Source organism: Mustela nigripes, chromosome 4, assembly GCF_022355385.1.
Source record: "Mustela nigripes isolate SB6536 chromosome 4, MUSNIG.SB6536, whole genome shotgun sequence".
NCBI classification, from domain to species: domain Eukaryota; kingdom Metazoa; phylum Chordata; class Mammalia; order Carnivora; family Mustelidae; genus Mustela; species Mustela nigripes.
The window spans coordinates 6,784,149-6,809,877 of NC_081560.1; the positions used below are offsets into that span (position 1 = coordinate 6,784,149).

The following is a 25,729-nucleotide window of genomic DNA, read 5'->3' on the forward strand; positions in this document are numbered from 1 at the left end:
CCTCTCCCACTCCCCCTGCCTGTGTTCCTTGTCTCTCTGTGTCGAATTTTCAATTTGGTATAGTTTTGGAGAAACCTAGAAAAATTCGACTAGAAGAATAAACACTTGGGAGCCAAGAAGACAAGAAAAATGCAGGCAGGCTTTATGCTATCAAGAGTTATGAAGGACGGGACAATTACTTAAGCAACAGAAGTTAGAACCTCATTGCGCATTCCGAATAGTGAAATGTGAACAACAAAATAAACTTGGGAATTGTCTCTAGTATACATCAAAATGCCGACGTCCTTAATATAGAATGATCTCTGAAAAATCAGTAAGTGCTGCCCAATAAAAAATGTGAAAGGAATTTATAAAAGAAGAAATATAAAAACAACCTCAAGTTATTTTGGAATGGAATGGAATACTATTAACCAGTAAAATAAATAAATATAAAATGTGTTAATGTAATAAATAAGAGTGTGTGGGGGGGAACAGGTTGTTTAAAAAAACCTACAGATTTATTCCGATTTGGTTTTATTTATTTTTAAAAAATTTGAGAGAGAGAAGGGGAGAGCGACAGAGAACATGAGAGGGGAGAGCGTCAAAGGAGAAGCAGACTCCCCGCCGAAAAGGGAGCCCCATGCGGTACTCGATCCCAGGACTCCAGGATCATGACCTAAGCGGAAGGCAGTTGCTTAACCCACTGAGCCACCCAAGTGCCCCACCAATTAGGTTTTACATACATACTTATTAACACTGTCCTAAGCTTGAAGGTTTATGTTACGTTTGCATATTTTCTGAAAAGTCTACAACTAATGTATATATTTTTTTCTGATGAAGTTATTGTAAACAGATTTTTTTAAAAAGATTATTTGTTGGGAGAAGAGAGACAGAGAGAAAGAACACAAACGGGACCAGCAGGCAGAGGGAGAAGCAGACCCCCCGCTGAGCAAGGAGTCCAATGTGGGGCCCAATCCCAAGACCCTGAGATCATGACCTGAGCTGAAGGCAGATGCTTAACCCACTGAGCCACCCAGGTGTCCCAACAATAGAGGAGATCTTTATGTGCTTTAAGTCAGAAGTTCTAAGTTAAGCATGTACTGCTTCAGATCTAAAACTTCCATAAGCCTGTTATCTCACGAATTCGAGCTGATGCAGCACAGAACTGCAGACCCAAAAGCACCACTTTTCCTGTATGAAGTTATACACGATCCCCATGGACAGCAAAAACACACTGTCATAAACCTTGCTTTCTCCTAAAACAGACTCTCATCCTTTCCCAGATGAAAGATAAGGCTCTAGTGTCACTGCGGACTCCTTCTCTGGGGAGTACAGTGGCTTTCCAGCCCCTGGAGGACATAGGGTCGCAGCATTCTTCCGCGGGACCGTTCCTGCGGGGCCGGGAGGGGAGGGAGGAGTACGCCGGTACCTCGGCGATCACACAAACCCTGAAGAACGGTGGGGCCTCAGTAACAGCTTCTTTTATATACAATGAAGCCAGGGCATGAGGGGCTGCAGCAGTAGGTTTTAGGAAGGACAGCCATTCGGACTCTTTGTGGATTCTCAGTCAAGCAGGCTCTTGACCATCATTGTCAGATAATTATCTGAGAACGCCAGGATCGGGTCAAATCAAATCCAAAATGACTCAAGAAAATCAAGCAATTAAGAACTGCCCCTATTAATTCTATTAGGATCGGTTCACAGTGAAAACAAAATGAAAAACAGATAAAAAAAAGTGAGCAAATTAGTGAAGTATTGTAGTTTTTATCTTTTAAAGTTTGTGTGTGTGAGAGACATTAGTAACCTAGAAGAGTTAACTAACCTTCTGTAGCTCACGTTAGCCTCAATCACAGGAGACAGCAGGAGCGGCAAAGCCATCCCTACTGCAGAGAAGCCAAAGATCCCCAAATGTTTCTACTAAAATACCCCTGGACGTCCCAGAAAAGGGACACAGACCCCCAGGGAATTTGCACATCAAGCCCAAAGTGGCAGCTAAAGGCTACTTCTCAAAGTCTCATGCTTTAGCTCCATTCTGTTCATAAGTTTTGTATTTTACTTCCTGACAATGTTTTAATATAAATACAATTCCTCTTCAAGTCTTTAAATCAAATGTGTCCCCTTCTAACCTGTGGTTTGCACTTTCTCAGCCTTCTGCTGGAGGCTGTGAGTCATGTGTACCAGTATTAAACACAACACGCTTGCTCTTTTCCCAGCACCAAATGTACACATTACACAATTATCATTCCCATTTTACAGACGAGGAAATGGAGGACCAAAGGGTTAGGACTTCCAGAAGGTGACATAAGTCATGTTGGGTAAGATCCGACTGGGTTTGGGCCAAACCGTTAACCTGGCAGCAAAGGAGCCCCCTGTGACATAGGAAGGCCGGGTCGCACCCAGCTGGAAACATCCAGACCACCGGAGGTCCTTGCTCCTCAAGCTGCCTTTGGTTCTGGGCCTGACTGAAAACCCGATCTGCCTGCTTTGGGAGGGCTCACGTAGATGCTGGGAACTGAGCACCCACAGACACGGGCTCGCGTGCTCACGCGGATGCGGCCCCGACCAAAGCCCCCCACCTGCAGCAGAGCTCAAGCGGAGACGGGGTCTCGAAAACCACGCGGCTGAGCTAAGCCAGGAAGTAACAGGCACTTACGTTCCCCAAAAGTTCAGGCATTTAACCCACAGACATTACACAAAGGATCACTCCTATTTGCAAGTGTGACTTCTGAGGACTTGCATTTTTGTTCCGCTTTGAGAGCGAAGAAATTTGTCAAGGACTTCCAACTTCTAACTCCTTCTAAGGCCCACTTACAAGCACGCTCCCCAAAGGGAAAATGCAGTCAGAACACCACACACAACCGGGGTGGGACTCCGGGGTGCGCTCAGGGTGGCTGGCTGGTGCTCCCACTGAGCCGCCCGAGAACTTTCCATCTCAGCATGCAGACCACGTGGCTGTGCACGCCCGCCCTTCGCTCCCCGTGTGGAGAGAATCACGGGCAGAGCAGAGATCAGGCACCATGAGCTCGGCCTCCTGGAGATCCCACACATCTCAGGGGTCAGAAAACGAGAGCCTATGGGCCAAAACCTGCCTGGCGGTAAAATTTCACCAGGCCACGGCGACACTCGCCTGTGCAGAAGCTGTCACGGCTGCTCTTTTCACGGCCGAGCCTAACGGCTGCAGCGGAGACCAGGGAGCGAGCACGAAGGCCAAGCTATTTGCCACCTGACCCTTGACGGAATGGGTTTGCTGGTTCCTCACCTAGGTCCCTCCTCACAGTGAGAAGTGCAGGGGACCTGTCCTCCCAAGAAAGAGAACCCAAAAACCATGTACACTAGAACTTCACTGCAATCACTGAGCACAGAAATTCTGATCCGTCTCAGATTCTGTTGTCTCAGAAGGACCTCCTCCGCTAGGAACTTGAAAGCTGTACTGGAGATCGTTAGAGAGTATTCCAGACGTGAAAAAGCAAACATCTAAAATCTGGAAATCTTGGGACACCTGGGTGGCTCAGTCGGTTAAGCTGCTGCTTTTGGCTCAGGTCATGATCTCAGGGTCCTGGGATCGAGTCCCACTTCAGGCTCCTTGCTCAGGGGGAGCCTGCTTCTCTCTCTGCCGCTGCCTGCCTCTCTGCCTACTTGTGATGTCTCTCTGACAAATTAATAAATAAATAAAATCTTTTTAAAAATTGGCAAATCTAGTAACAGTTGTTTCTTGAACCCATCTTTTCTCACTGAGTGGCTCTCACTAGACACACGCAGATGTGCTGGGGGACCGCTCCGGGCCCAGAAGTCGCGCGGCTCTTTCCATCCTCGGAGCAGCAGAGAGAACACGAAGCCATGATGCTCAAATGAATTTATAAAAGCTGCTCGGGGCCCCGGGAGACACACCGGCACCTGCCCGGACGCTACAGGACAACAGGCCCGAGAGGTGACCTGTGCGGAAGCTGCCTGCGTGAGGAAGGAGAGGTCACCGGAGCGGCAGGGACTGTTCTCACTTCGGTCACTGCACGCGCCACCGTTCACTTACCTTCTTCATATACTCAGTAACCGGGTTCTGCTGCAAGAATTCAGTGCTCTCCCTGGTATAGAATCTCTCCGTGTCAGCCAAAAACTGAGATTCAAAGGACTCTTTATACACGGTCAGCGTAGGACCCTTGGCAAACGCATCGTCTTCATTCAGTCCCAATTCCACTAGAAACAAAGAGGAACTATATTTCAATTACCCCAGTTTTTATTATATTTTACCCAGTATACCCACGTGTGTAGCATTCAGTTTAAGTTTATAAGGTGAACAGACAATGACAAGGCTGAAGGTCAATCTCTTGCTCACTGGTACTAAAGTACACTGTTCCCGTGGTAGAGAAAAAAGACAAAATCCAAGACATGAAAGCAGGTAATTCTGACCCATGGCCAAGTGTGCTTCAGTTATCATGCAGTGCATTAAAAAAACAAAACAAAACAAAACAAAACTCCTGTATTTCTAAAAGCTTAAAAATAATAAACACGACATTTATTTTTAACTGAAGCATAACTGCCAAACAGCCTCCTGGTTTCTGGGCTCCGTCACAGCAAGCTGGTATTTGGGTACAAGACGGTCCCCACAGTTAAGTCTAGTCCCCATCTGTCCCTTGAAGAGTCATTATAATATTACTGCTTATCCCCACGCTGCACCTTATCCCCTGCCGTGACTTAGTTGATAACGAGACATTTATAGCTCCTAATCCCCTTCACCAATTTCGCCTGCTCCCTAAAAATGTCTAAACTTCCAAAGAAATACGATGCCACCTAAGTTTTTAAAACACTGCCTTAGCTTATTAGTTTCTCAATCTCAATTTTTTAACCTGATAGAGACTCTGGTTATCATCCGTTAATGACACTCAACTATATCAAATATACAGTAGCTCAATGCGAGCCCAGAAAATAACTCAAATGTCTAATTCCTCAAAATTCCCTTAAGGTACAAAGATCAAACAATTCTTAGGATGGGTAAAATTGAACAGAGTCACACTAACTTAAAGAGAATCCCGACGGCCCTGTAAATGAAAACAATAATCTTAAATCTACTATAAAGTATCTGAAAATTAATCTGGCAGGACACCGTTACGGCTGTCATTCGGTACAAAAACTCTGGCCATACTGAAGAGAGACTGTTTACCGTAAGACTGCACAACTCCACTTATCAGTCTTGTATTGATGGTTTCACCGTTTCTCTCCTTTTCGATCAGTTTTAAAACAGCATTCGTTACCTTCGGGAAGAACAAAGAAAAAGAGACATGTAGGTCCTAGACTACAGGATGCAGATTCCTACACATCTCTCAGCCTGAGCTCACGAGACAGTGCAAGATGCAAGATACTCGCAGGACGCGCTAAAGGAAGGGGAGATGATGGCCAAGGAGCAAATCTGCGAAGGATTTTTTTTTTTAAAAGATTTTATTTATTTATGACAGAGATCACAAGTAGGCAGAGAGGCAGGCAGAGAGAGGGGTGGAAGCAGGCTCCCCGCTAAGCAGAGAGCCCGATGCGGGGCTTGATTCCAGGACCCTGAGACCATGACCTGAGCCGAAGGCAGAGGCTTAACCCACCGAGCCAGCCAGGCGCCCCCTGGGAGGGATTCTGAAAGAGAACAGCACACGCTCACCTGCTTGTTCAGCGGCCGGAACAGACAGTCTCTCCAAGTCACCAATGCAAGCTGCGTGACAAGAAAACAGAGAAGCGTAAAATGTCCATACTTTCACCACTTTTGCTAGGACAGAAGACACAAGAATCCGCCTGAATCTCACTGATCCATATTTCTCGATTACAACTGGGCACAAATCGATCATCATGATGAAACAAGAGCCCCTCTCTCGAGTTCACAACTTCAGGAAGTATCGGGGTACGATATTTTTTAGCTCACATTTTAATAATTAAGATAAAAAGAAAATCTGGATTTTAGGAGAAGATACATATCAGCTTACAGGACAACAGTGGAGTCAACCTCTAACACTGTTCCCTGGCCCAAATTTAACTTCTGATCTAACACACTGAATGAAGATAATCCCTTTTATCATAGTCTCCTAATAGTAAAATAAATAACAGACCAAGTTTTGTATCTTAATTGTGGTGATTTAGGTTGCCTGGATGCATACAACCAAAAATGCACCCAAATTACATAGAGGCAATTCATTATACACAAATTACTCAGATTTCCCATTTTACTTGTAATTCGTTCCTGATTTTTAAGCTGTTTGTTAAGAGGGGTACTTCTCAGAGTAAAATTCAAATTTACAAGGTTCAGAACTCAAAACAAACTGCTGAGGAACTCACACACAAATGCTTTCAGTCTCGTTCTTCCCAAATTTAACCACAGATAAAGCTGGGTTTACAGAAGATCTGTATTTCAGAAACGATTATATGTAATTTAATCAATATAGCAAACTGAGTGGTATTTCTACCACACGAGAAAAGACAGTATGAAAGCCGTATTTAAGAGAAAGCTGTTAATTTATTATTTTACAAAATTTTAATTCCAGGACAGTTAACCGAGTTACACTGGTTTCCGGGGTCCAGCAATCCTACACATCATCCCCGGCCCGTGGCGCTGAGCGCACGGAGTGCGTGTCTTCATCCCCATCCCGTGGTCCCCCTGCTTCCACGCACCCTCCCCCCGGTAACCATCAGCTTGTCCTCTATAGGGAAAAGTCTGGTTTTTGGTTTGTCTCTTTTTCTTGGCCTGTTTCTTAAGTTCCATATATGTGTGAGATCATATGGTGTTTGTCTTTCTCTGACTGACTTTGCTTAGCGCAATCCTCTTCGGAGCCATCCATGTTGCTGCCAATGGCGAGACTTCATTCTAACAGAAAACTATTTTTAATAAAGTATGAATACATACTTGTGTAATACTAGCATAAAAATAAGACTTCAGAATCATTTGCAACTATGATATCCAAAAAGATGCCGGAAAGGAAGAGGCTCGTCTTTCAGGAGAAATGCAACCCGGGGCAATTATCCGGAAAATACATTTGTCCCCGTTCAAGTTCTCCGTCGCTCTCCTTTCTCGGCTCTTCAGACTTGCCCGAAGCAGGAGTGTGGCAGGAGGGAAAAGGCGATGCCACGGCTGTGAACTCCTAGTGAAGGGATTCTACACCTTCAAGAATAACTTTTTTCCAAACATTTTTCTAAATAAAGCCAGCCTTCGACAGCTCTAATTCGACTCTGGATGATTTGTCATTAGGACGGAAGGAAGGAAGAAGAGCCGACCAGGTGAGAAAGGAAGGCCAACGGCACCCCAGAGAGAGTTCAGAGAAGAGTGTCAGGGAGAACCCTTGCTCAATCACTCCAAGGGATCCATAATGGAATTGATTTCTGTCTTCTGGCGGACATGAAAGGGAAACAGCTTTCTAAATGAAAACGGAAGAATTATGAGGAAAAGAGTAAAACTGTATGTTTTGACAAATCATCCCCACCTTTTGGAACTTCTCGAAGATACAATGAGAGATCGCTGTGCCCCCCGGTTCCACGGCTGATGCTTAAACTTTAAATGAGTTCATCAGGTTCACTGGAAGAGCACACAGAGGAAATTCTGCTTCTAGACAGGTAGTAACTGGCCTCTGCTACAATGTACGGCCGCCTATTATATTACCAAATGGGAACTACAGGATTTAAGGATATGAAAATACGAATTTTCAAAGTAAATTAAAAAAATAAAAGCAGGCCAATCTTGAGGTATACTTGTACTTCCACTTTCTTTAATCGTTCTTGAATATAGCACACAGAAAGGAAGGTATAATGATCTTTAGGAGTCTGTGATGTTATTGCAGGGTACACGCGGTATTTCGGGTCAAGGTGGGATCCAAAAGGAAATCAACCCAAATCATGCTGATTCCTACACTGACAACTTTTCGGTCTCAAGAAAGCATTTGCAAATGGTAAAGAAAAGGGCAAGGACAAACGGCTCAAATCAAAACACTAAATCTAGAAAGTTTTGTGCAAACTATACAACCAAGTACCTTTACGAAGAAACCGTTTGGCAGAGTTTGGCGGAGAACATGAACTCTGTAAGTCTAAGAGTCTGTCACACATCGATGATACATCATGTTTTCCTCTTATTAAATTGTCGATAGTGAGGCAACAAGGTATGGAATTATACCAACATTCTCGGATACGGAGAGAACCTCATTATGCAGAACCTGACATCTCCACACCACTGGTCCCAGGAGAGTGCAGCGGGTGCAGCGGACAGCCCGTTCTGAACACTCGGCCCGGGCTGCGGTCGAGCCCTCCCCTTCTCCGCGTTCCGACACTGGTGCTCCCCCCGACTGCACGTCAGACGGAGCGCGAGGGCCTGCGACCACACACTGCTGGGCCCCAGTCATCTGAGTTTCTACCAAGTTCTCAGGGGCCCGAGATGTGGCAGGTTCGGCGACCACATTTTGGAAACCTGTGCGCCTAGAACAAGCTTCCCTGACTGAAGAAACGGGATAACCAAGAGGATTTAATCGTGCGAACTCTGCCTTTTCAAAATCTATTTTCATGGGGTCTAAAAGAAACCTTCAGTTTCCGGTCATATTGTTCCTATTATTTTGTAAAGTGAGAGTGTAGGAGGACCTCTCCCAGGACAGTCCTCTCCTTGAACAGGTTCTTAAACCCCAAGACCCCAAGGGCCGGTCTGTGAGGCCTGGGTGTCGGGCCGGGGCTGCGTTTGCCGGACATGGGCAGCGCGTGGGGGGCCAGTGCTAAACGGGGCCAGTTCCAGGCTGCACCGGACGGCTGGTCAAACGACCACAGAAGAAACTTGTTACCAGCCCGCGCATCCTTTCCTTTTCCTGCCCCCAAGATATTAAAGGGTCATTTATTGATAAAGTAGAAGGAATTAGCCTACTATTCTGAAAAGGGCTTCCCATCCGCCTAGATTCTCCTACTGATAGGGTCTGGTATCACTATCACTAAGAAAATACACATGTGCAAAGTATTTAAAAAATACGTATTTCTTACAGAATAGATCTCATAGATTCCTTTTCGTCCCTCGTCACATTCACGGCGAACCCAGTGTCTGTTGAGGTAGGCACAAATTCCATTCAGCACTTTGCTTGAAAATCGATAATCCTCCCACTGCTGCGTGTAGAACTTGAGGACACTCTCGTCCATCAAATCTTCTCCGTCCTAAAAACAAGTTCACTCAAGCTCTTCATTTGTCACACGATAAAGACAAAAATTAACTAAAACAAATCTACTGCAGTAAAATACATTGATGTGTTCGGTTTTAGATGAGCTTTTTTGTATTGTATACAAAAACATGCTCATTAATACCAATTCTCACCAGACCACAGCTTGTGAGAATCAGACGAGAGAATTTTTTTTTTCCTGATGAACCAATTTAAAGAGTGAATTTTAATAAAAATTTTTTTCAAAGTGCAACTTTTTCATTGTGGTATTAAATATGCATATTGACTCGAAGAAGCTGGAATATGTATTTATTTAGAACCTTGAACTGTTAGAATGAGAGTAATTTGTTTTTATTAACAAGAAAGGAATTCACCTCAAAATCATCCCTATTTTTGATATTTTCTATTAAAAATTAAAATGTCCTCTGACCACAGGGCTAATACTCTTAGATTTTTTTTAATGCCTCTTTTTCCTTCATTAAATTTTATCTAAAAACGATACATGTATATTTTTGTAGTAATCTGTCAAATTTCTGTAAAAATAAAGTAAGTATAATGGTACAATATTTCCTCCTCTTTAGCAAGACCTCAAGGGGAAAATGTGCATTTATCAAAATTATTTTTACCAAGATTTCCACAACGTAAACCACAAATTTTTATGTGAAGGGCCAACTTGACATTTTTTTCAGGTATTAATGACATCCACAAGGTAAAGCCTATCCTCGGAAAACTGCATGTTCCATGCAGTGGCCCCGACAGATCCTGCGGCAGAAATGCAGCAGCCGAGGAGGGAGGGAGCCCCGCCGGGGACTAAGGCCCCGCGCAAGCCGCCCCCTTCGCTCACCTCGTCTTCAACTGGACTGTAAGAAGCCCAAGTGCCACAAACATGCGGTACACATGTGATCCCACATGTCGTGCGAAAACCTGACAGCATCTTGATACACCCACGGTTTTGTTCATTTATATTTAAAGAAAGGAACTATAAAATGTAAAGCTGAGCCCCTCTGGATCACGCAAAGATATCACTGATACAGCCCGGCCACCTATACTCTCATACAACACGCTGCGCTACTACTCTTCGCTTCAATGCTGAAGAATAACTCATTCCAGCGTGCGCTTCACCAAGTGTTGTCAACAGAAATAAGGACACAGTGGGTTTGGCAGGGCATCAGAAACACTGTTTCGGGAACATGAAAATTTTAGTCACAATTTGTGGTCAATCAACTATGGCCTGTTAGAATGATACTAAGTTTCTAATTACCTTGTAAAATGTATTAGGAAAACAATTTTGAAGCATGCTGAAATGTTTGCCTAACACCTGTGTAAATAAAAAAAGTCTTTAAAGGATATACACGGAGCACAAAGTTCCCAGGGCAGAAGGTAGAGAGGTCTCTCTCTCTCTCTCTACGTGATACGGGCAGCACCAGCTGAAAGGGCCACTTGCCCATCCTGGGGCTGGCTGGAAGGCGCCACACTGCCTTTGTTGAGGACAGAGAAGGCAGAAGATGAAGGGGAAAAAACTCCCACCACTGCCTGAGCAATGGCCTGGAGAGCGAGGAACCCATACTCACAAGGCCATGGATATTCGTAGAGAAACCCGTCCTAGCCAAGAGTACGATTTCATTGTGGTTCGGAAATATACTACATGACCTTGTGCAAAAGGCAAGGTCACACGGGAAAAATGTGATTTCCAAAGGTTGGATAATCTTATGATCATTTATATATTTGTATACAAAATTTATACCTTTGTATACAAAACACACTGGGTTCAAAATACAACATTAGTCATCTGAATTCATAATTATATACTTGAAATTAGAAGATTCATCAATTTCTAACAACCAAATATAAAGGTTAGTAATTTAAGGAACGTACTACTATGGTATAGCTATCAAAAACTTCTCATTAACAAATTAAAAAAACATAAAAGGGCTTATGAAAGTTTCACCTTCACAACAGGTAAAAGACTAAGCAACAGCGAAACACCTTCATGTACACATCAACGCCGGAAACAATGAACACGACGTTAACAGTGCGAGATTCAGCATTCACTCAAGTTAGAATCATCACTTCACTACTACTTTTTCATGCGCTATTATAAAGTGGTCAGCATATATGTTAAACATCTTACCTTAAGAAGATTTGTCAAGTAATTCTTCAAAAATTCCTTAAGACGTTTGTATAATTCCAAGCCAACAAACTGAGCTCCCCCAGGCGTCTGTCCCTTTTTCGATTTGGAAGGAGGGACGCCAGCCCCTCGGGCTTGGTTTGACTGGTGAACACTCGTGCAGTAGTTATAAACATGACTTGGAGAAAAGTTAAGGAAGTCAACACACATCATCAATGTCAACAATGATTTCTTGTAAAGAAAATATATTTATACCAATATTTCCTATCTATCAACACAAATCTGTTAAAACTAGAGTGGAAAAAAGATTCCATTCAACAGCATAAAGCTGAAGTCAAGTAGCATTTCCGCAGGCCCAGGGAGCAGCCTGCTGAGAACAATGGAACGTTCTGAGGAAGGCTGCCGAAGAAACACAGGACTTTCTCATCACGTAACAGGATTAACCTTATGGGATACTGTCCTGAGAGTGTATCAGAAGGCATGAGAAGAACTGGCAATTGGTACAAAGCTTCCAAATGAGAGAAAAAAAGCAGTTATTACCTTCAAGAAAAACAAAAAGCTATAACCACAGTCTATTATGATGCTTAGCTGTGTTTTTTAGAAGCATACATTATAATTATCAAAATAACTACAACTTTAAAATTATTTATAAATGAATTTAAAGCTATACTTTGCAGAAGAAGGGCAAAACGCAGAAGAAATGGCAGCGCAAGAGACTACTTATTACCACCGAAAGTCGCGGGTATGTAGAAGCGGCCAATCACAGAGAGTGGGGCTCCTGCGTGGCTTAGAGGGTTGGAGATGCGGGAATCAGAGAAGACATTGCTAGAGACAGCAAGCAGCTGTGGGGGGCGCTGAGCACGGGAGACAGGACGGCTAAGGCAGAGAACCACTCTCCTTGTTGTAACCTTTCATACTCTCTGTTTGTCTGCATGTAGTACTTCTGGGCTGAAGCTAACTGAGTGATTTAGGAAGGAAAACCCGTAAGGCAAAATATTCTGGCCCATTTGTTTCAAGTCCGTGGATAAAGATAGAAGAGATTTCCAAAATACATCACAAATAGATTAAGAATGAAAATATACAAACCAAAACCATAAAACAAAATATACACAGACATTTGATCTCAGATTGGGGAAGGCTTTTCTAAGCAAAGTCAAAGCTCTGAAATTCTGAAAATATTTCAGAAAAAGAGATCTTCAATGAGTGACTATCTTTAACCAATTAAAATAATTAAAAAGTGTGAAAAAGTTGACCTCCATAGGAACATAGGCAGGTAAACCAACAGAAAATCCCAAAGCTGAAAAAGAGATATTAATGGCCAAGGGTTTAAACAAAACAAAAAAACCTTCAACCTCAGCAGTAATCAAAGAAATATGCCTTAAAACAATGAATCATTTTATTAAATGTTTCAAATGTACAAAAATGGCAGATTTTAACACAGGGTGAACTCTCATAAAACTCATGATCCAGTCTGGACAAATCTCATATTCCCACGCCTGTCTCATTCTACCTACATTCCACCTCGACTTTTTAGGAAATTAAATAGAGCAGATTGGCAGCAGACCTGCCTCACAGTCCTCCCGAATACCATTTCTCCTCCTCTCCCTTGGGGCAAACAGCCCCATCATTCGGTGCCCAGCATTCCTGTGAAGGTCTTCAGAGCTTGCTGTGAAACAATGCAAGAAACCGCTTCTCCACCTGTCCTCAAACATCAGGTACAGTAAGAGCCACAAGAAATTAACCATCTTTCTGTCCATGGACCTACCGGTGATCACTTGGGTTCCAACTTGGGGTATTTACAAACAAAGCTGCAGAGAACAGTACTAGCAAGTTCCCTCACATACATGTTCGAGTTTCTCACAGTACAGCATCGGCAGGTGACAGGAGAGGGCCACCACGCACTCGATGATACCTTGTCGGATGTGCTCTACAAGCCACCGGGCAGCCACCGGCAGTGCACGCGTTTCATTGCCTACCTCCAAATCGTGGCCTGTCCTGGTTTTCATCAGCATTGTCTGATTACAGGAGACTAAGCAGCTTAGGAATTTATCATTTTCATTTTCCCTCCTGTATATTCTCTGTCCTATCCTTCATAATCTTTACAAAAACAGAGTGTGCTCAGACATTGATGATGGCTGTATAACAATACAATCCCTTTGGAAAAAAGGGGCAGTTTCTTCTACAAATGGTGGTAGATGCTAGATGCGTAGAGCAGAATACCGCTCAGCGGTGTAAAAAAAATGCATCATGAATCAGTCTTAAAAACATGTCAAAGGGAAAAAGCCAGATATGCATGGTTCCATTGACAGGAGGTTCTCAAACAGGCAAAAGTCATCTACTGATAGAAATGAGGAGTGATTTCTTCTTCCCTGGAGGTCGAAGACTGACCACCTCTGTACCTTGAGTAGGATACCGTTTACCTGGGTGTATATATATGTCAAAAAAGATCTAAAAAAGAATTCAAACTATCCCCCCTTAAGATCGGCGCACTTCACAGTATGTGAATTTTGCCTGAAAAACTTTAAAACTGTAAGCACGTAATAAGTGTTACAAACTACTGTACACCAAAGTGTATAGTGAAAATCCTTGCTTTATCAATTACATAGTCGTTACTATCTTCTCGTAGTCTGTAGGCTTTTTTTTTTTTTTAAGGAAAGCACCATATAAAGATAAATTCTTATTTGCCATCATCAAATTTTCACAAATTTTCTCTTATGGCTTACACTGTCTTAGGTAGGAAATCCTCCTCTCTGCTAAGGTGCTAGGACCAGTACATTTTCTTCTACAGCTGATTTGCACTGAGATTTGTAGTCTACCTAAGGTAAAACTGCATGAGGAAGAAATCTAATTGTATGTTTCTCTGCAGGGACACGCAACGGTTCACAAACTATGTATGACGTCATCTATCCCTTCCCCACTCTGGGTACTGCTGCTTCTAGAAAACTGTCCACTTCAGTGAAGTTTTCAACTATCCTGCCCACTTGTCCAGTCTCTTTTACAAAACCTGTTCTGCGATGTATTTATTTTAAAATGTTTTTATGATTAATCGTGCAGAAAACCAGTTTGGAGGTTATTTTTATTACTCTATTTTATTTTATTCCTTTTTAATGTACTTTTTTATATTATTCTCTAAAAATCCTTGTTCTGGTCTGTTAGCTTTGTAGTCTTTGTTCTTTTTAATAGAAGCATTTAAAACTTCATTTTTTTTCTTCTTCACATCACCTGGTCTGATATGTATGGGTTTTCCTTACTGTTCAGTTGTATTTTGCCTCTTCCATTATTAGTTCTCTTAAGAGTTATTTAGGATGTTTTAGATTTCCAAAATGACCTCTTTTTTTTTTTTAACTTCTAAACAAACCCCTTTATTTCATTTTAGAATTAATCAGATGTTATTTCTTTGATAATTTTTAAAAATGTGATAAGACCTATAGCAGACTGTGATTTTCTTTCCATGTGCTTGAAAGGAATTCCCATTCTCTGGCTGTTGGGTACAGGGAACCATTAGAACAAGTTGGTCAACTCTGTTTTTCAAATCTTAGTGATTTGTCTGTTTATTAATTACTGAGAACTTTTTAATGGATATCTCCCTAATTACAGATTTGCTAGTTTCTCTTACATGTCTCTAAAATATGTCACATATTTTAAGGCTGTTAACAAATATATAAACTTTGAATAGTATCACTGATAACTCATTCTTTTTATCACTAGGAAGTAACTGTGTTTACTCTTCACAATAGTGCCTTAGAAAATCCACTGGACCAGATATTAGTACGCTTACTCCTATCTCTGGTTAGAATTTACCTCAAATATATTTGTTCCACTTCATTTACAACTTTTACATCTCTGTGCCTTGGCATGTCTATTGCAAACCACAGCAAAATGCAGTCTTGGGAAAAAAAAATGGTGGAAGTCTAACAGTCTCTGATGGGTAAGTCTGGTTTTATCATAACACTAAAATATAAATACACTTTCACATACTGTTTTATGCATTGTTATCTAGATTAATTTTTACTGTCCTGTTTTTTTTGTATTTTTTTGTTTTCTTTCTGTTGGATTGATGGATCCCTTAATATGCTCTAGTTTTTACATCACTCTGGAATTAATGCACTTTATTTGGTTATCTTGAAATCAGACATGCATTCTTTGCCTTTCACCAGTTCTGGAAAATTCTTGGGTTGCCATCTCTTGAAATACTTCTGTTCCCTTATTTTCTAATATATGTATGTCAAACATTTTCATGTCAACTTCCATATCTCAATTCATGTCTTCAGTTCTGTTCTATCAGGTTATCTTTGCTCAAACTTTCTACTTTTTCTTGACTTTCCATCTAGTTAAGTGATTCTGAAGGAATCTGTGTCAAATTTGCTGTCTACTTTTAAACATCTTATTTTATAACTCTAGAAGTTTCTGGGTCCCATCCTCCTAGCCCCTTGGTTTCTAGTTTCTTTTTTAAAGTCTGTTTTCTTTCTCCTGTTTTATTCCTTTGTATTTTTGATTCTTTTATGTAACCACTTTTCACGTTCTTAGGGGCACCCTCTGAAGATGCTTTTGTTTGATGTCCTTGGGGCTCTCACTCTGCTGTTCCTTCTGTGTGACTTGTTTTCATGGAACCTCTCCTCTGCTCTGTGACCTTCATTTCCGAGCCTGGGGAAGTCCCCCCAAAAGCTGGTAATACAAACTCAAACCCAAGGAAACAAATTCTCCAGACATTCCCCACTCCTCCCACACCCACAACTTGGCTGGAACTACTTTCTAGCTGCCTCCAGGGCAGAGTGAGTCCATTACTTTTCCAGTTCACCTGGTCACTGAAGAACTCCATGGAAACAGCAGCTTCACCCTTCCTTGCCCAGGTACAAGGCTTGGTCTCCTTTTCTGTGTGGCCTCTGTCTTCCACCACCCCACCCCTGGCTGGGGCCCAAATCCTCATACAGGCACACAGACGCTCCTAATTTTGACCTAGCACCCATTTCTAGGCGTTTGGGTCCAAAAAATTTTCCTTTTTCTCTTCTTTCTTTCCTTTTTTTTTTTTTTTTTTTAGATTCTGTCCATTCACCGGCGAGAGAGACCGACAGGGGGAGGAGCCAGCAGGAGGAGGGGGAGAAGCAAACTTCCTGGTGAGTGAGAGCCTGCCCGGCAGGGCTGGATCCCAACACCCTGGGATCATGACCAGAGCCAGAGGCAGATGCTTAACCGACTGAGCCAGGCACTCCTCCAAGAAATTTTTTTTCCCTCCTAAGAAATTCCTTAGGTTACCTTGTTCAGACTGACTTGTATTTCATGGCAATATATGCATCTCCAGCTATTAAATTAACAAAGGCCTTAAAAAAAAAAACAAGCCCGATGACAGCTAAGTGCAAGAAAATGGGAGCTTCAGAACGTACACAATTATGATTTTTCTGGAATAAAATTTGGAAATATTCAAAAGCCTTAAAGTGCATTACTTTGATACAGCAATTATATTCATAAGCATTTATCATGGGGAAATTATCACAGAAGCATAAAAATACTTAGCTAGTGAACTACACAGCATTGTTCACAATGGCAAAAACCTTATGTATCATTATTTTAAGTACCACTAAGAAAATGCTGTCAATTAAAATGACAGTCTTAGGGGCGCCTGGGTGGCTCAGTGGTTAAGCCGCTGCCTTCGGCTCGGCTCATGGTCTCGGGGTCCTGGGATCGAGCCCCGCATCGGGCTCTCTGCTCAGCAGGAAGCCTGTTTCCTCCTCTCTCTCTGCCTGCCTCTCTGCCTGCTTGTGATCTCTCTCTGTCAAATAAATAAATAAAGACTTTAAAAAAATAAAAATAAAAATAAAATGACAGTCTTAGATGGAATTTTTGTATTTAAAGATTAGCTGTTTAGACTTAAACAGATTTATCCTAACACTCTTTGTAAGTAAAGTTAAATGAATTGTTTGAGACATTCCCGAAAGCTTTCCCAGTCTCATTCTGCTGAGTCCCTCTTAAGCAGGTCTGTTTCCCACGGACCACCACCCTCCGGCTCACTGAGGATGTGCGCACGGCCTATGAGCTGTCCACAGAGGAAGGGAACCAAGGACTTCCGCGCTTCCTTCTCACCTGCTCCCACCCACTTTGTAAGTTTTGGATTGCAAGTTTCATTCAGGGGCGCCTGGGTGGCTCAGTCGGTTGAGCATCTGTCTGCCTTTGGCTCAGGTCGCGATCCCAGGGTCCTGGAATCCAGCCCCATGCTGGGTTCCGTGCTCAGTGGGAAATCTGCTTTTCCCTTTCCCTGCTTGTGCGTTCTCCCCTCTCCCTCAAATAAATATATAAAATTTTTAAAAATTCTTAAAAAGTTTTTTCAGGATTGATTCTTCACAAAGTCCGTAATGGTCTGCTGACAGAACGAGGTGCAGCCGAGCCCACAGGTGCCCGTAATGACCCCTGTATCATGACGGCCACCCGACTAACTATAGCACCTGCCACCCACACGAGGATGCACTTAAAAAAAAAAAAGAAAACCCAAATCTAGAATCCATGAACTGTGGTACATTCACAGACCAATATTAAAATATGTTAAAAAGATGCCAATAAATGACGCTCAGCTTAGAATAACAGCATCTCAGTCTGGTCCCTTCAGACATGGAGATAAAAGTGATGTGCCCATTTGGACCTTATTTTTTTTTAAGTTTTTATTTAGATAATCTCTGCACCGAATGTGGGGCTTGAACTCATAACCCTGAAAGTTAAATACAAACTTTTAGGCACAGATTTCTTTCTCCTTCACCAAGTACCCTTGCCAGAGGAAAGGCCAGCGCGCTGGAAACACTCTCCCGCTCCCCACTCCGCCCTCCCGGCCTCACCCCCTCACAGAGGACCCGGACCCAAGGCAAGGAACCTGGGCCTCACGGAACAAGCCAAAAGGTACAACTGCAGTGGAAGGGAAACCTCTTTTCAAGTTTCTACCCAGTGTAACTCCACATTCGTTCCCAAATTAGTAATGACCCTCCCCACTGCCCAGTCAGCGCGGACAGCAGTCAGGAGAGGCGAGATGGTAGTGGTCAGGGTTCCCGCCCATTCAAACTCGAGTTTTCTTCTGACAACGTATATCTAAGTTAGACAAGAAACGCAGAAAAACATAATAAAAAGCAAGAGTGTTATGTCTCACCCTCCCCCACCCACAGTGGCAACTACTCCTGACTGTTTTTTCAATTCAGAGCATGACCTGTCCGGGCAGAATCGATGCCTGTCATCTCTGACCCATCAGCCTTTGCGTAAGTCACTGAAATCCCGCCGGCAGAAAACACAGCGCAGTGCAGCCCCCCACCCTGATCCGCCTCCATCCCTGTACTCACGTCACCCTGGACCCTGTATTAGTCTATGCGGAAACTTTCAGTTATACTTTAACCTTCGTTCTGAGGCTAGTACCAGTGTAATACCTAACAGCATTTTGGGCGAAGAGCAACTACGAACTGGAAGAAATATAAAACCAACAGTCTGAAGACACCAGAGAACAAACAAAAGAAGTTATATGGACGGGCATCCTAGTCATGGAAGAAGAGAATGGCACAATCCAATTTTGTTGGTATGAAAAAACAAAACAAGAAAATGAGACCCACTCTCAAGAGATCACTGAAAGACCAACCTGGAGATGACCCAAATGTTGGGGTCAGGAGACAACACAGCCCCAACAAAGCTATAATCCAGAAGATAAGGGGAAACACATACAGAATCCAGTGAACACTAACTGCAGTAAAATATAGGAACTATGAAAAAATTCTAGAACTGAATGTTTTTACACACACACACACACACACACACACACATATTTTTTTTTATTTTTTTTTAAGATTTATTTGACAGAATGAGACCCAGTGAGAGAGGGAACACAAGCAGGGGGAGTGGGAGAAGGAGAAGCAGGCTTCCTGCCGAGCAGGGAACCTGATGCGGGGCTCGATCCCAGGACCCTGGGATCATGACCGGAGCCAAAGGCAGCCGATTAATGACTAAGCCACCTAGGCGCCCCTGAATGTTATATTATCTAGAATAAATTATTTATTAGATGGGCTTGAGAGCAGACTGGTGATAAGACGTTCTCTTTTGTTGGTACAAAGACACCAACAAAAATGATAAATTCCAAAGTAGAGAGAAAGAAAACGAAAATAAACTCATGAAAACCAAAGGGGAGAAAAAAACTCTTGAAGGCCGACAGGAGTTTCTTTGTAACATACCAAAAAGAATTCAAATTACCACTGAGTTTTCATCAAAAATGAGAAAGGCTGGAAGACGGAGGAGCACATCTCCTTTAAATGTTGAAAGAAAGAAAAAAGAAACACTTATCAATCCAAAATGTTTTCTCCAGTAAAAACATTCTCCAAAAATGAAGGCAAAATAAAGGTATTTTCATATAAAATAAAACTAAGAGACTTCACATAGTACACACTTGCATTTCAAGGGGAAGGGAATACTACATGAAACCTTAGAACCAGTAAGTATCTGTTAAGTATAAAAGACGATTTTTCCTTCATTCTTTAAAATACAAATTGCAGGGGCACCTGGGTGGCTCAGTTGCTAAGTGTCTGCCTTCGGCTCAGGTCATGATCCCAGAGTCCTGGGACCAAGCCCCGTTTCGGGCTCCCCGCTCAGCAGGAAGCTGCTTCTCCCTCTCCCGCTCCCCTTCCTTGTGTTCCCTCTCCTGCTGTGTCTCTGTCAAATAAATAAATCTTTGGAAAAATAAAATACAAAGGATGGTTTAAAACAAAAACTTACAATACTGTCTTGTGGGTTTTAAAGCATATGTAGAGGTGACAAAAAAGATGTAACTCTACAGTTACAAGGTTTCTATATTCTCTGACCTCCTACAATATTAACTCTAAATACAGTGCCCCACAGAACAATAATGAGAGGGTTAAGGGTGCTGGCCCTCAAGGCAGTCAAAAATCCATATACAACTTCTGACTCCCCCCAAATGTAACTACAGTCTAGTGTGGACCAGAAGTACTACTGAAAACATAAACAGTCAATTAGCACACATTTTGCACGTTACATGTTTTATATGCTGTATTCCTATAATAAAGCAAGCTAGAGAAAAGGAAATCCAAAAAAAAGAGAAACTACACTGAAATACTGTATTTATTGGAAAAGAAATCTGAGTGTAAGTTGACCCACATAGTGCAAACCCATGTTATTCAAGAGCCAATGTGGTTTAAAAAAAAAAAAAATGTATGTTGTAATCCCTAAAGCAGTAACACATACACACAACCTCAGAGGAATAGCGAAAAAGCCAACAGACACATTAACAACTTAGACACTTAGCAACTGAGCCACCCAGGTGCCCCTGCAATTTGTATTTTAAAGAATTAAGAAAAATAGTCTTTTATACTTACCAGATGCTTACTGTTTCTAAGGTTTCATGTAGTATTAATTCTCTTCCCCTTGAAATGCAAGTGTGTACTATGTGAAGTCTCTTATGCAATTTGAAGCAATTTCAAATAACCCAAAAGAAGGGAGGAAAGTAGGGACAAAGAAATTTTTTAAAGAGCAGGAAAAAAACAAAAACAAAAACGGTAGACCTAAAAATCAACCTGTTAATACTTACAATAAATAAGAGTAAAACCTACAATCCAAAGACAGGGATGACTGGAAGGGACAAACAGCAGGACCACTCGAATGCGGCTACCAGAGATACACTGTAAGACACAGGGGCTGACGGAAACAGGTGGGAAAATGGGCATGAGAAGGCTGAAGAGATGGAAGAGTACCAGACAAAACAGACTTCAAGGAAATACCAGCAGAGATAAGACAGACATTTCATAATAATAAAAGGGTCAATTTATTAGAAAGACGATCATAAATGTGTATTCTCCTCACAGAGCTTCAGAATACATAAAACAGAATCTGGTGTAATACTTGCCACCGCAGATTTCAAGCTGCTAACATGACCGTACTGAGAAGGGCACAGTTCTCTCCCGCAGGCTGACACGATCCTGCTCTGGCACACCACAGTCTACACCCAATGAATCCATATCCTTTTCAACAGTCCAAGATAATGTTCATCAAATAAGGCTATTTTCTGGGCCCTTTAAATGGCCCTTGATACACTGTAAAGGACTGATATCAGACAGAGTTTGTTCTCTGACCAAAATGGAATTAAATTTGACATTGGTTAACAATGAGCTGCCCTGGAAAACCCCAACTATTTCCCACTAAACAACTTTTCTATATAAGATTCAAAAAAGAAATAATAAAGAAAATTATGAAATGTTTAGAGCTAAATAATGAAAAGAAACAACAAAATTTGTGGTACAAAAACTCTATTGAGAAATTTATACCTTCAAATGCTTACACCAGAAAAGGGAGGAGGACATCATGGCAACACTCCCTGAATTGAGAGACATAGCCCGTGCAATCCCCATCCGCATCCCAGGTGGTTTCTTTGTAGGAAGTGACAAGCTGATTCTAAAATTCATATGGAATTGCAAGGAAACCCAAAACGGTCTTGAAAAAACATAGTTGGAATATTCATACTTCAAGATTTCAAAACCTTCTGTAAACCACAGTCATCAAGACAGAGAGGTACTGGCAAAGGATAGGCATTTTGATCAGAAGAGAGAATCCAGAAATAATCCATGCGTGCGTGGACAATGACTTTTAACAAAGGTGCCAAGACCTGTCACTGGGGGAAAACGGGCTTTCAACGATTGGTGCTGGGAGAACTAAGACAGGCACATGCAAATGAATGAATTTTTGACCCTGTACCTCACACCATAGAAACGCAAAATGGATCAAAGGCCTAAACGTGAACACTAAAACTACAAACCATGTAGAAGAAAACATAAGACTAAATTATGACCTTGGATCTAACAAAGGATTCTTAGACATAACAACAAAAGGATAAGCAACCAAAGGGGGGCGGGAAACAATGAATTGGACTTCATCAATATTTAAAACTTTTCTATCAAAGAACAATCAAGAAAATGAAAAGTCAATCCACAGAATGGGAGAAGATATTTGTAAGTCTATATCTGATAAAGTATTTGTGTTTAGTATAAAAAACCCTTACAATTCATTAAGAAGACAAACCAATTTAAAAAAAGGGCAAAGGATCTTAACTGACATTGTTTTAAGCAAGGTATAAAAACCACCAATAGACATACCATTAGTCATGAGGGAAACAAATCAATACCACAGTGAGTAACACTTCATACCCAGCAGGGTGGCTAGAATCAAACCCATAATACCAAGTGCTGGTCAGGATGTGGGCAAAGCAGAACCCTCACACACAGCTGGCGGGAAAGCAAAATGGTACCGCCACTTTGGAAAACAGTTATGCAAGATGGTTAAACCTGGAGCTACCGTGTGACCCAGAAATTCCATTTCTGGGCATCTACCCAACAGTATGAAGACATATATGCATACAAACACTTGTTCGAGTGTTTGTACAGGTATTTCGAGCAGCACTATTCACAAGAGCAAAGAGGCAGAAACAACCGAAATGTCCATCAACTGACGGATGAGCAAAATGGGTTTGCACTTGGTGTAGTACCGTATGGCCACAAACACGAATGAAATATTGACACATGCCACGGCACAGGTGAAGCTGGAAAACGTTATGGTAAAAAGAAGACAGCAATTAGTCTGCTGAGGCGGTCATAACCAAATACCACAGACCTGGGGTTTTAAACAACAGAAATTTAATTTCTTACAGTTCTGGAGGCTGGAAGTCCAAGATCAAGGCACCATCAGGATTGGTTCCTGGTGAGATCACTCTTCCTGGCTCGTAGATGGCCACCCTTGCCCGGTCTCCTGTCTCCATGGCCTTTCCTGTTTCTGCTTGGAGACAGCACTCTCTGGGGTCTCTTCCTCCTGAGGACACCAACCTTAAGGGCTCTGGGCCCACCTTAGGATCTCATTTAACCTCATTACTCCCCCAAAGGCCCAAACTTCAAATATCATAAAACTGAGGTTAGAGCTTTAACACGTGAATTTGGAGGATATACAATTCTGCCCATAAAACCAAGTATTATATGATTGCATTTATCCAAAATGTTCAGAATAGACAAATCTATTACGACAGATTTAGAGACAGAAAACTAGGGGTGGAGAGAGTGAGGGGACGGTAGCTAAAGGGTATAGGGTCTGTGAGGTAATGAAAATGGTTCTAAAACTTTCTGTAGTGACAGTTAAGCACACTCGAATATATTAAAAACCCCTGAAAAACCACTTAAATGGATGAATTGTAAGGCACGTGAGTTATTATCTCAATAAAATCATTATTAAAAAATTCAATCCAATCCTAATCTTAACCCGGGCAGTTTCCAGAAGAAGCCAACAAACTAAATATAAGATTTATAGAGAAATGCAAAGGACCTACAATAATTGATGCAGGGGGAGACAAAGTTGAAAGACTTATACTACCCGACTTCTAAGAATTTTCATGATGCAACAGTAATCAAGAAAAAAAAATGAAGATAGCAATATGCCACATGAACACAGATGCAAAAATATTTCACAAAACACAAACTAAGTAGTAAGATAGCATTCCTTTAAGATGGATATATATATAGATCAATGAAACACCAGTTTAGAAACAGAACCACACTTACACTAACACTTTAACAAAGGCCTTAAAGCAATCTACTAGAGACAAGTCTTTTCAACAAATGAGGCTGAAATAAAAATGGATCTCCTTGGGGTAGAAAAATTAACCTTAAGCCTATCTCACACAATATACAAAAGTTAACTCAGGATGGATTACAGACCTAAATGTAAAAGCCCAAACCATGAGGCTTTAGGAGGAAAACCCATTATCTTTGTGACCTAGGGGAAGGCTTCTTATAGGTCGCAGAAAGCAGTAAGTGTCCCAAAAAAAAAAAAAAAAAAAAAAAAATTTAAATTAGGTTTCCTTAAAATAAAGAAACAAAAGACACACCATTTAGAAAAGGAATAGCAAGCCTTGGACTGGGAGAACCATTAGCAAAACCTATGTGACAAGACACTGGTCCCTTGAATACAGAAAGAACCCCTCCAACTCAACGATGGCCTACAAAGGAAGAGGACGCTGGAATATGGGGCTCTTCTGGAACGGCGCTTCTGCGACGGGTGGCCTGGGGGTTTGGGTATGTCCCATATGCACCTCCGGGTAATTTAAAGCTGGATTTCTTCATTCCCGGTACCCATGGTCTTAATTCTGGCAACATTCACGATGGGTCCCTGGTCTTCCAGCTCCAACACAGACGGGCGGTGCTCTAGAGCAACTGGACAATTCTACTGGAACTTGATTCTGCTCCCTTAAATTCAGTCCACAGGCATGGTTATCTCTTAATTCTCTGTATATAGAGATTTCCTAAATTCGTTCCCGGTACTGCTCTTCTCATTATCTTGGGCATTAGAGATTTAGCACAGTCAGTTCTGAGAAATGATTTTATATTCTCTTTATAGAAAGATATTACAAATTTTTAAAAAAATATCACCTGTTTTTCTCCAGAATTTCTAACAGTCAGACATTAGGCCTCCTGTGTAGTTCTCAGTCTCCAAAGCTCCGTGTCCTTTTATTTTAATTTCTGCTCTTCTTTTAGCTCTATTACTTTTCTTTTTAAAATCTGAGTTCTCATCTGAACTCTGGGTTCTTTCTTCATGGCATCTTGTTCTTAATTTACTACTGTAAGCAGCAGCCTCTTCGATCTGACAAGGCTGACTTCTAAACATTTTCTTCTTATTCCTGTTCCCTTTTGTTCCACGTTTGTTGATCCTGTTCTTTCACAGAACGACTCCTCCTTTGTACTCATCCCGATAGGTGTGGAAACCCCAACTGGAAACGGCACCGGCCTGCGTGAGAGCCGGCCACTTCACGGCTGCCTCCTCGCAGGCCAATAAATGGGTCTGCTTTTCAGGGCCATTCATTCTTCCAGAGAGCTGCCTGGTCTCCAGCTTTGCCACTAGGATTTTGATATGGAACTGGAGCCTCATCACTCTAGATGCTTCCTGTCGTAGCCAGCGTTGCTAGTTCCTACTTAGGCCAACCTCTAAGGCTCCTTCCTGTCTTCTTCTGAGATGGTCCCACTCCATGTATTCTAAATACGTGGTCTGTCCTTGGGAGTAGAGGGAGATGATGTGCTTTTAATTTTACAGATTTGGGATCTCTCCGTCATCGCCCAAGCACTGGCCCGTCTCACATGACCTCCTGCCACACCAGAGGCTTCAGATCCTGAGCCCTTCCAGTCCTGCAGCAACAGTGGCTTTCCTGCCATGGCTGCCTCTGCGTGCCCTCTAAACCAAGGCTTCCTAGATCCTCAGAATCCGTAGGCTGCCTCCATCTGCCTTTCAACTTCCAAAATTTTTTTTTCCTTTTTCATGTTTTTATTTAAATTCCAGTTAGTTAACATACAGTGTAATAGTTTCAAGTGTAGAATTTAGTACTTAACTTATACACAACACCCAGGATCATCACCTTAAGTCCTCTTTCCTTTATTTCCCTCTCAAAAAAAAAAATCTGTTCAGTTCTCACCTACGGTGTTTATTC

The 25,729-nt window shown here is 42.0% G+C and overlaps 1 protein-coding gene across 3 annotated transcripts in view; it reads right to left on the reverse strand.

Annotated features, from left to right (window-relative positions):
- The window catches only part of CUL1 (cullin 1), a 105,007-nt gene that overhangs the window by 29,002 nt on the left and 50,276 nt on the right, over window positions 1-25,729 (reverse strand). For all 3 annotated transcript variants that reach the window (XM_059396201.1, XM_059396200.1, XM_059396199.1), the window contains exons 3-7: window positions 11,254-11,428; window positions 8,953-9,120; window positions 5,618-5,668; window positions 5,135-5,225; window positions 4,007-4,170 (exon numbers count right to left, since the gene is read on the reverse strand). In XM_059396201.1, the coding sequence (XP_059252184.1) occupies window positions 4,007-4,170; window positions 5,135-5,225; window positions 5,618-5,668; window positions 8,953-9,120; window positions 11,254-11,428 (649 nt within the window). The remainder of the gene's footprint in view (window positions 1-4,006; window positions 4,171-5,134; window positions 5,226-5,617; window positions 5,669-8,952; window positions 9,121-11,253; window positions 11,429-25,729) is intronic.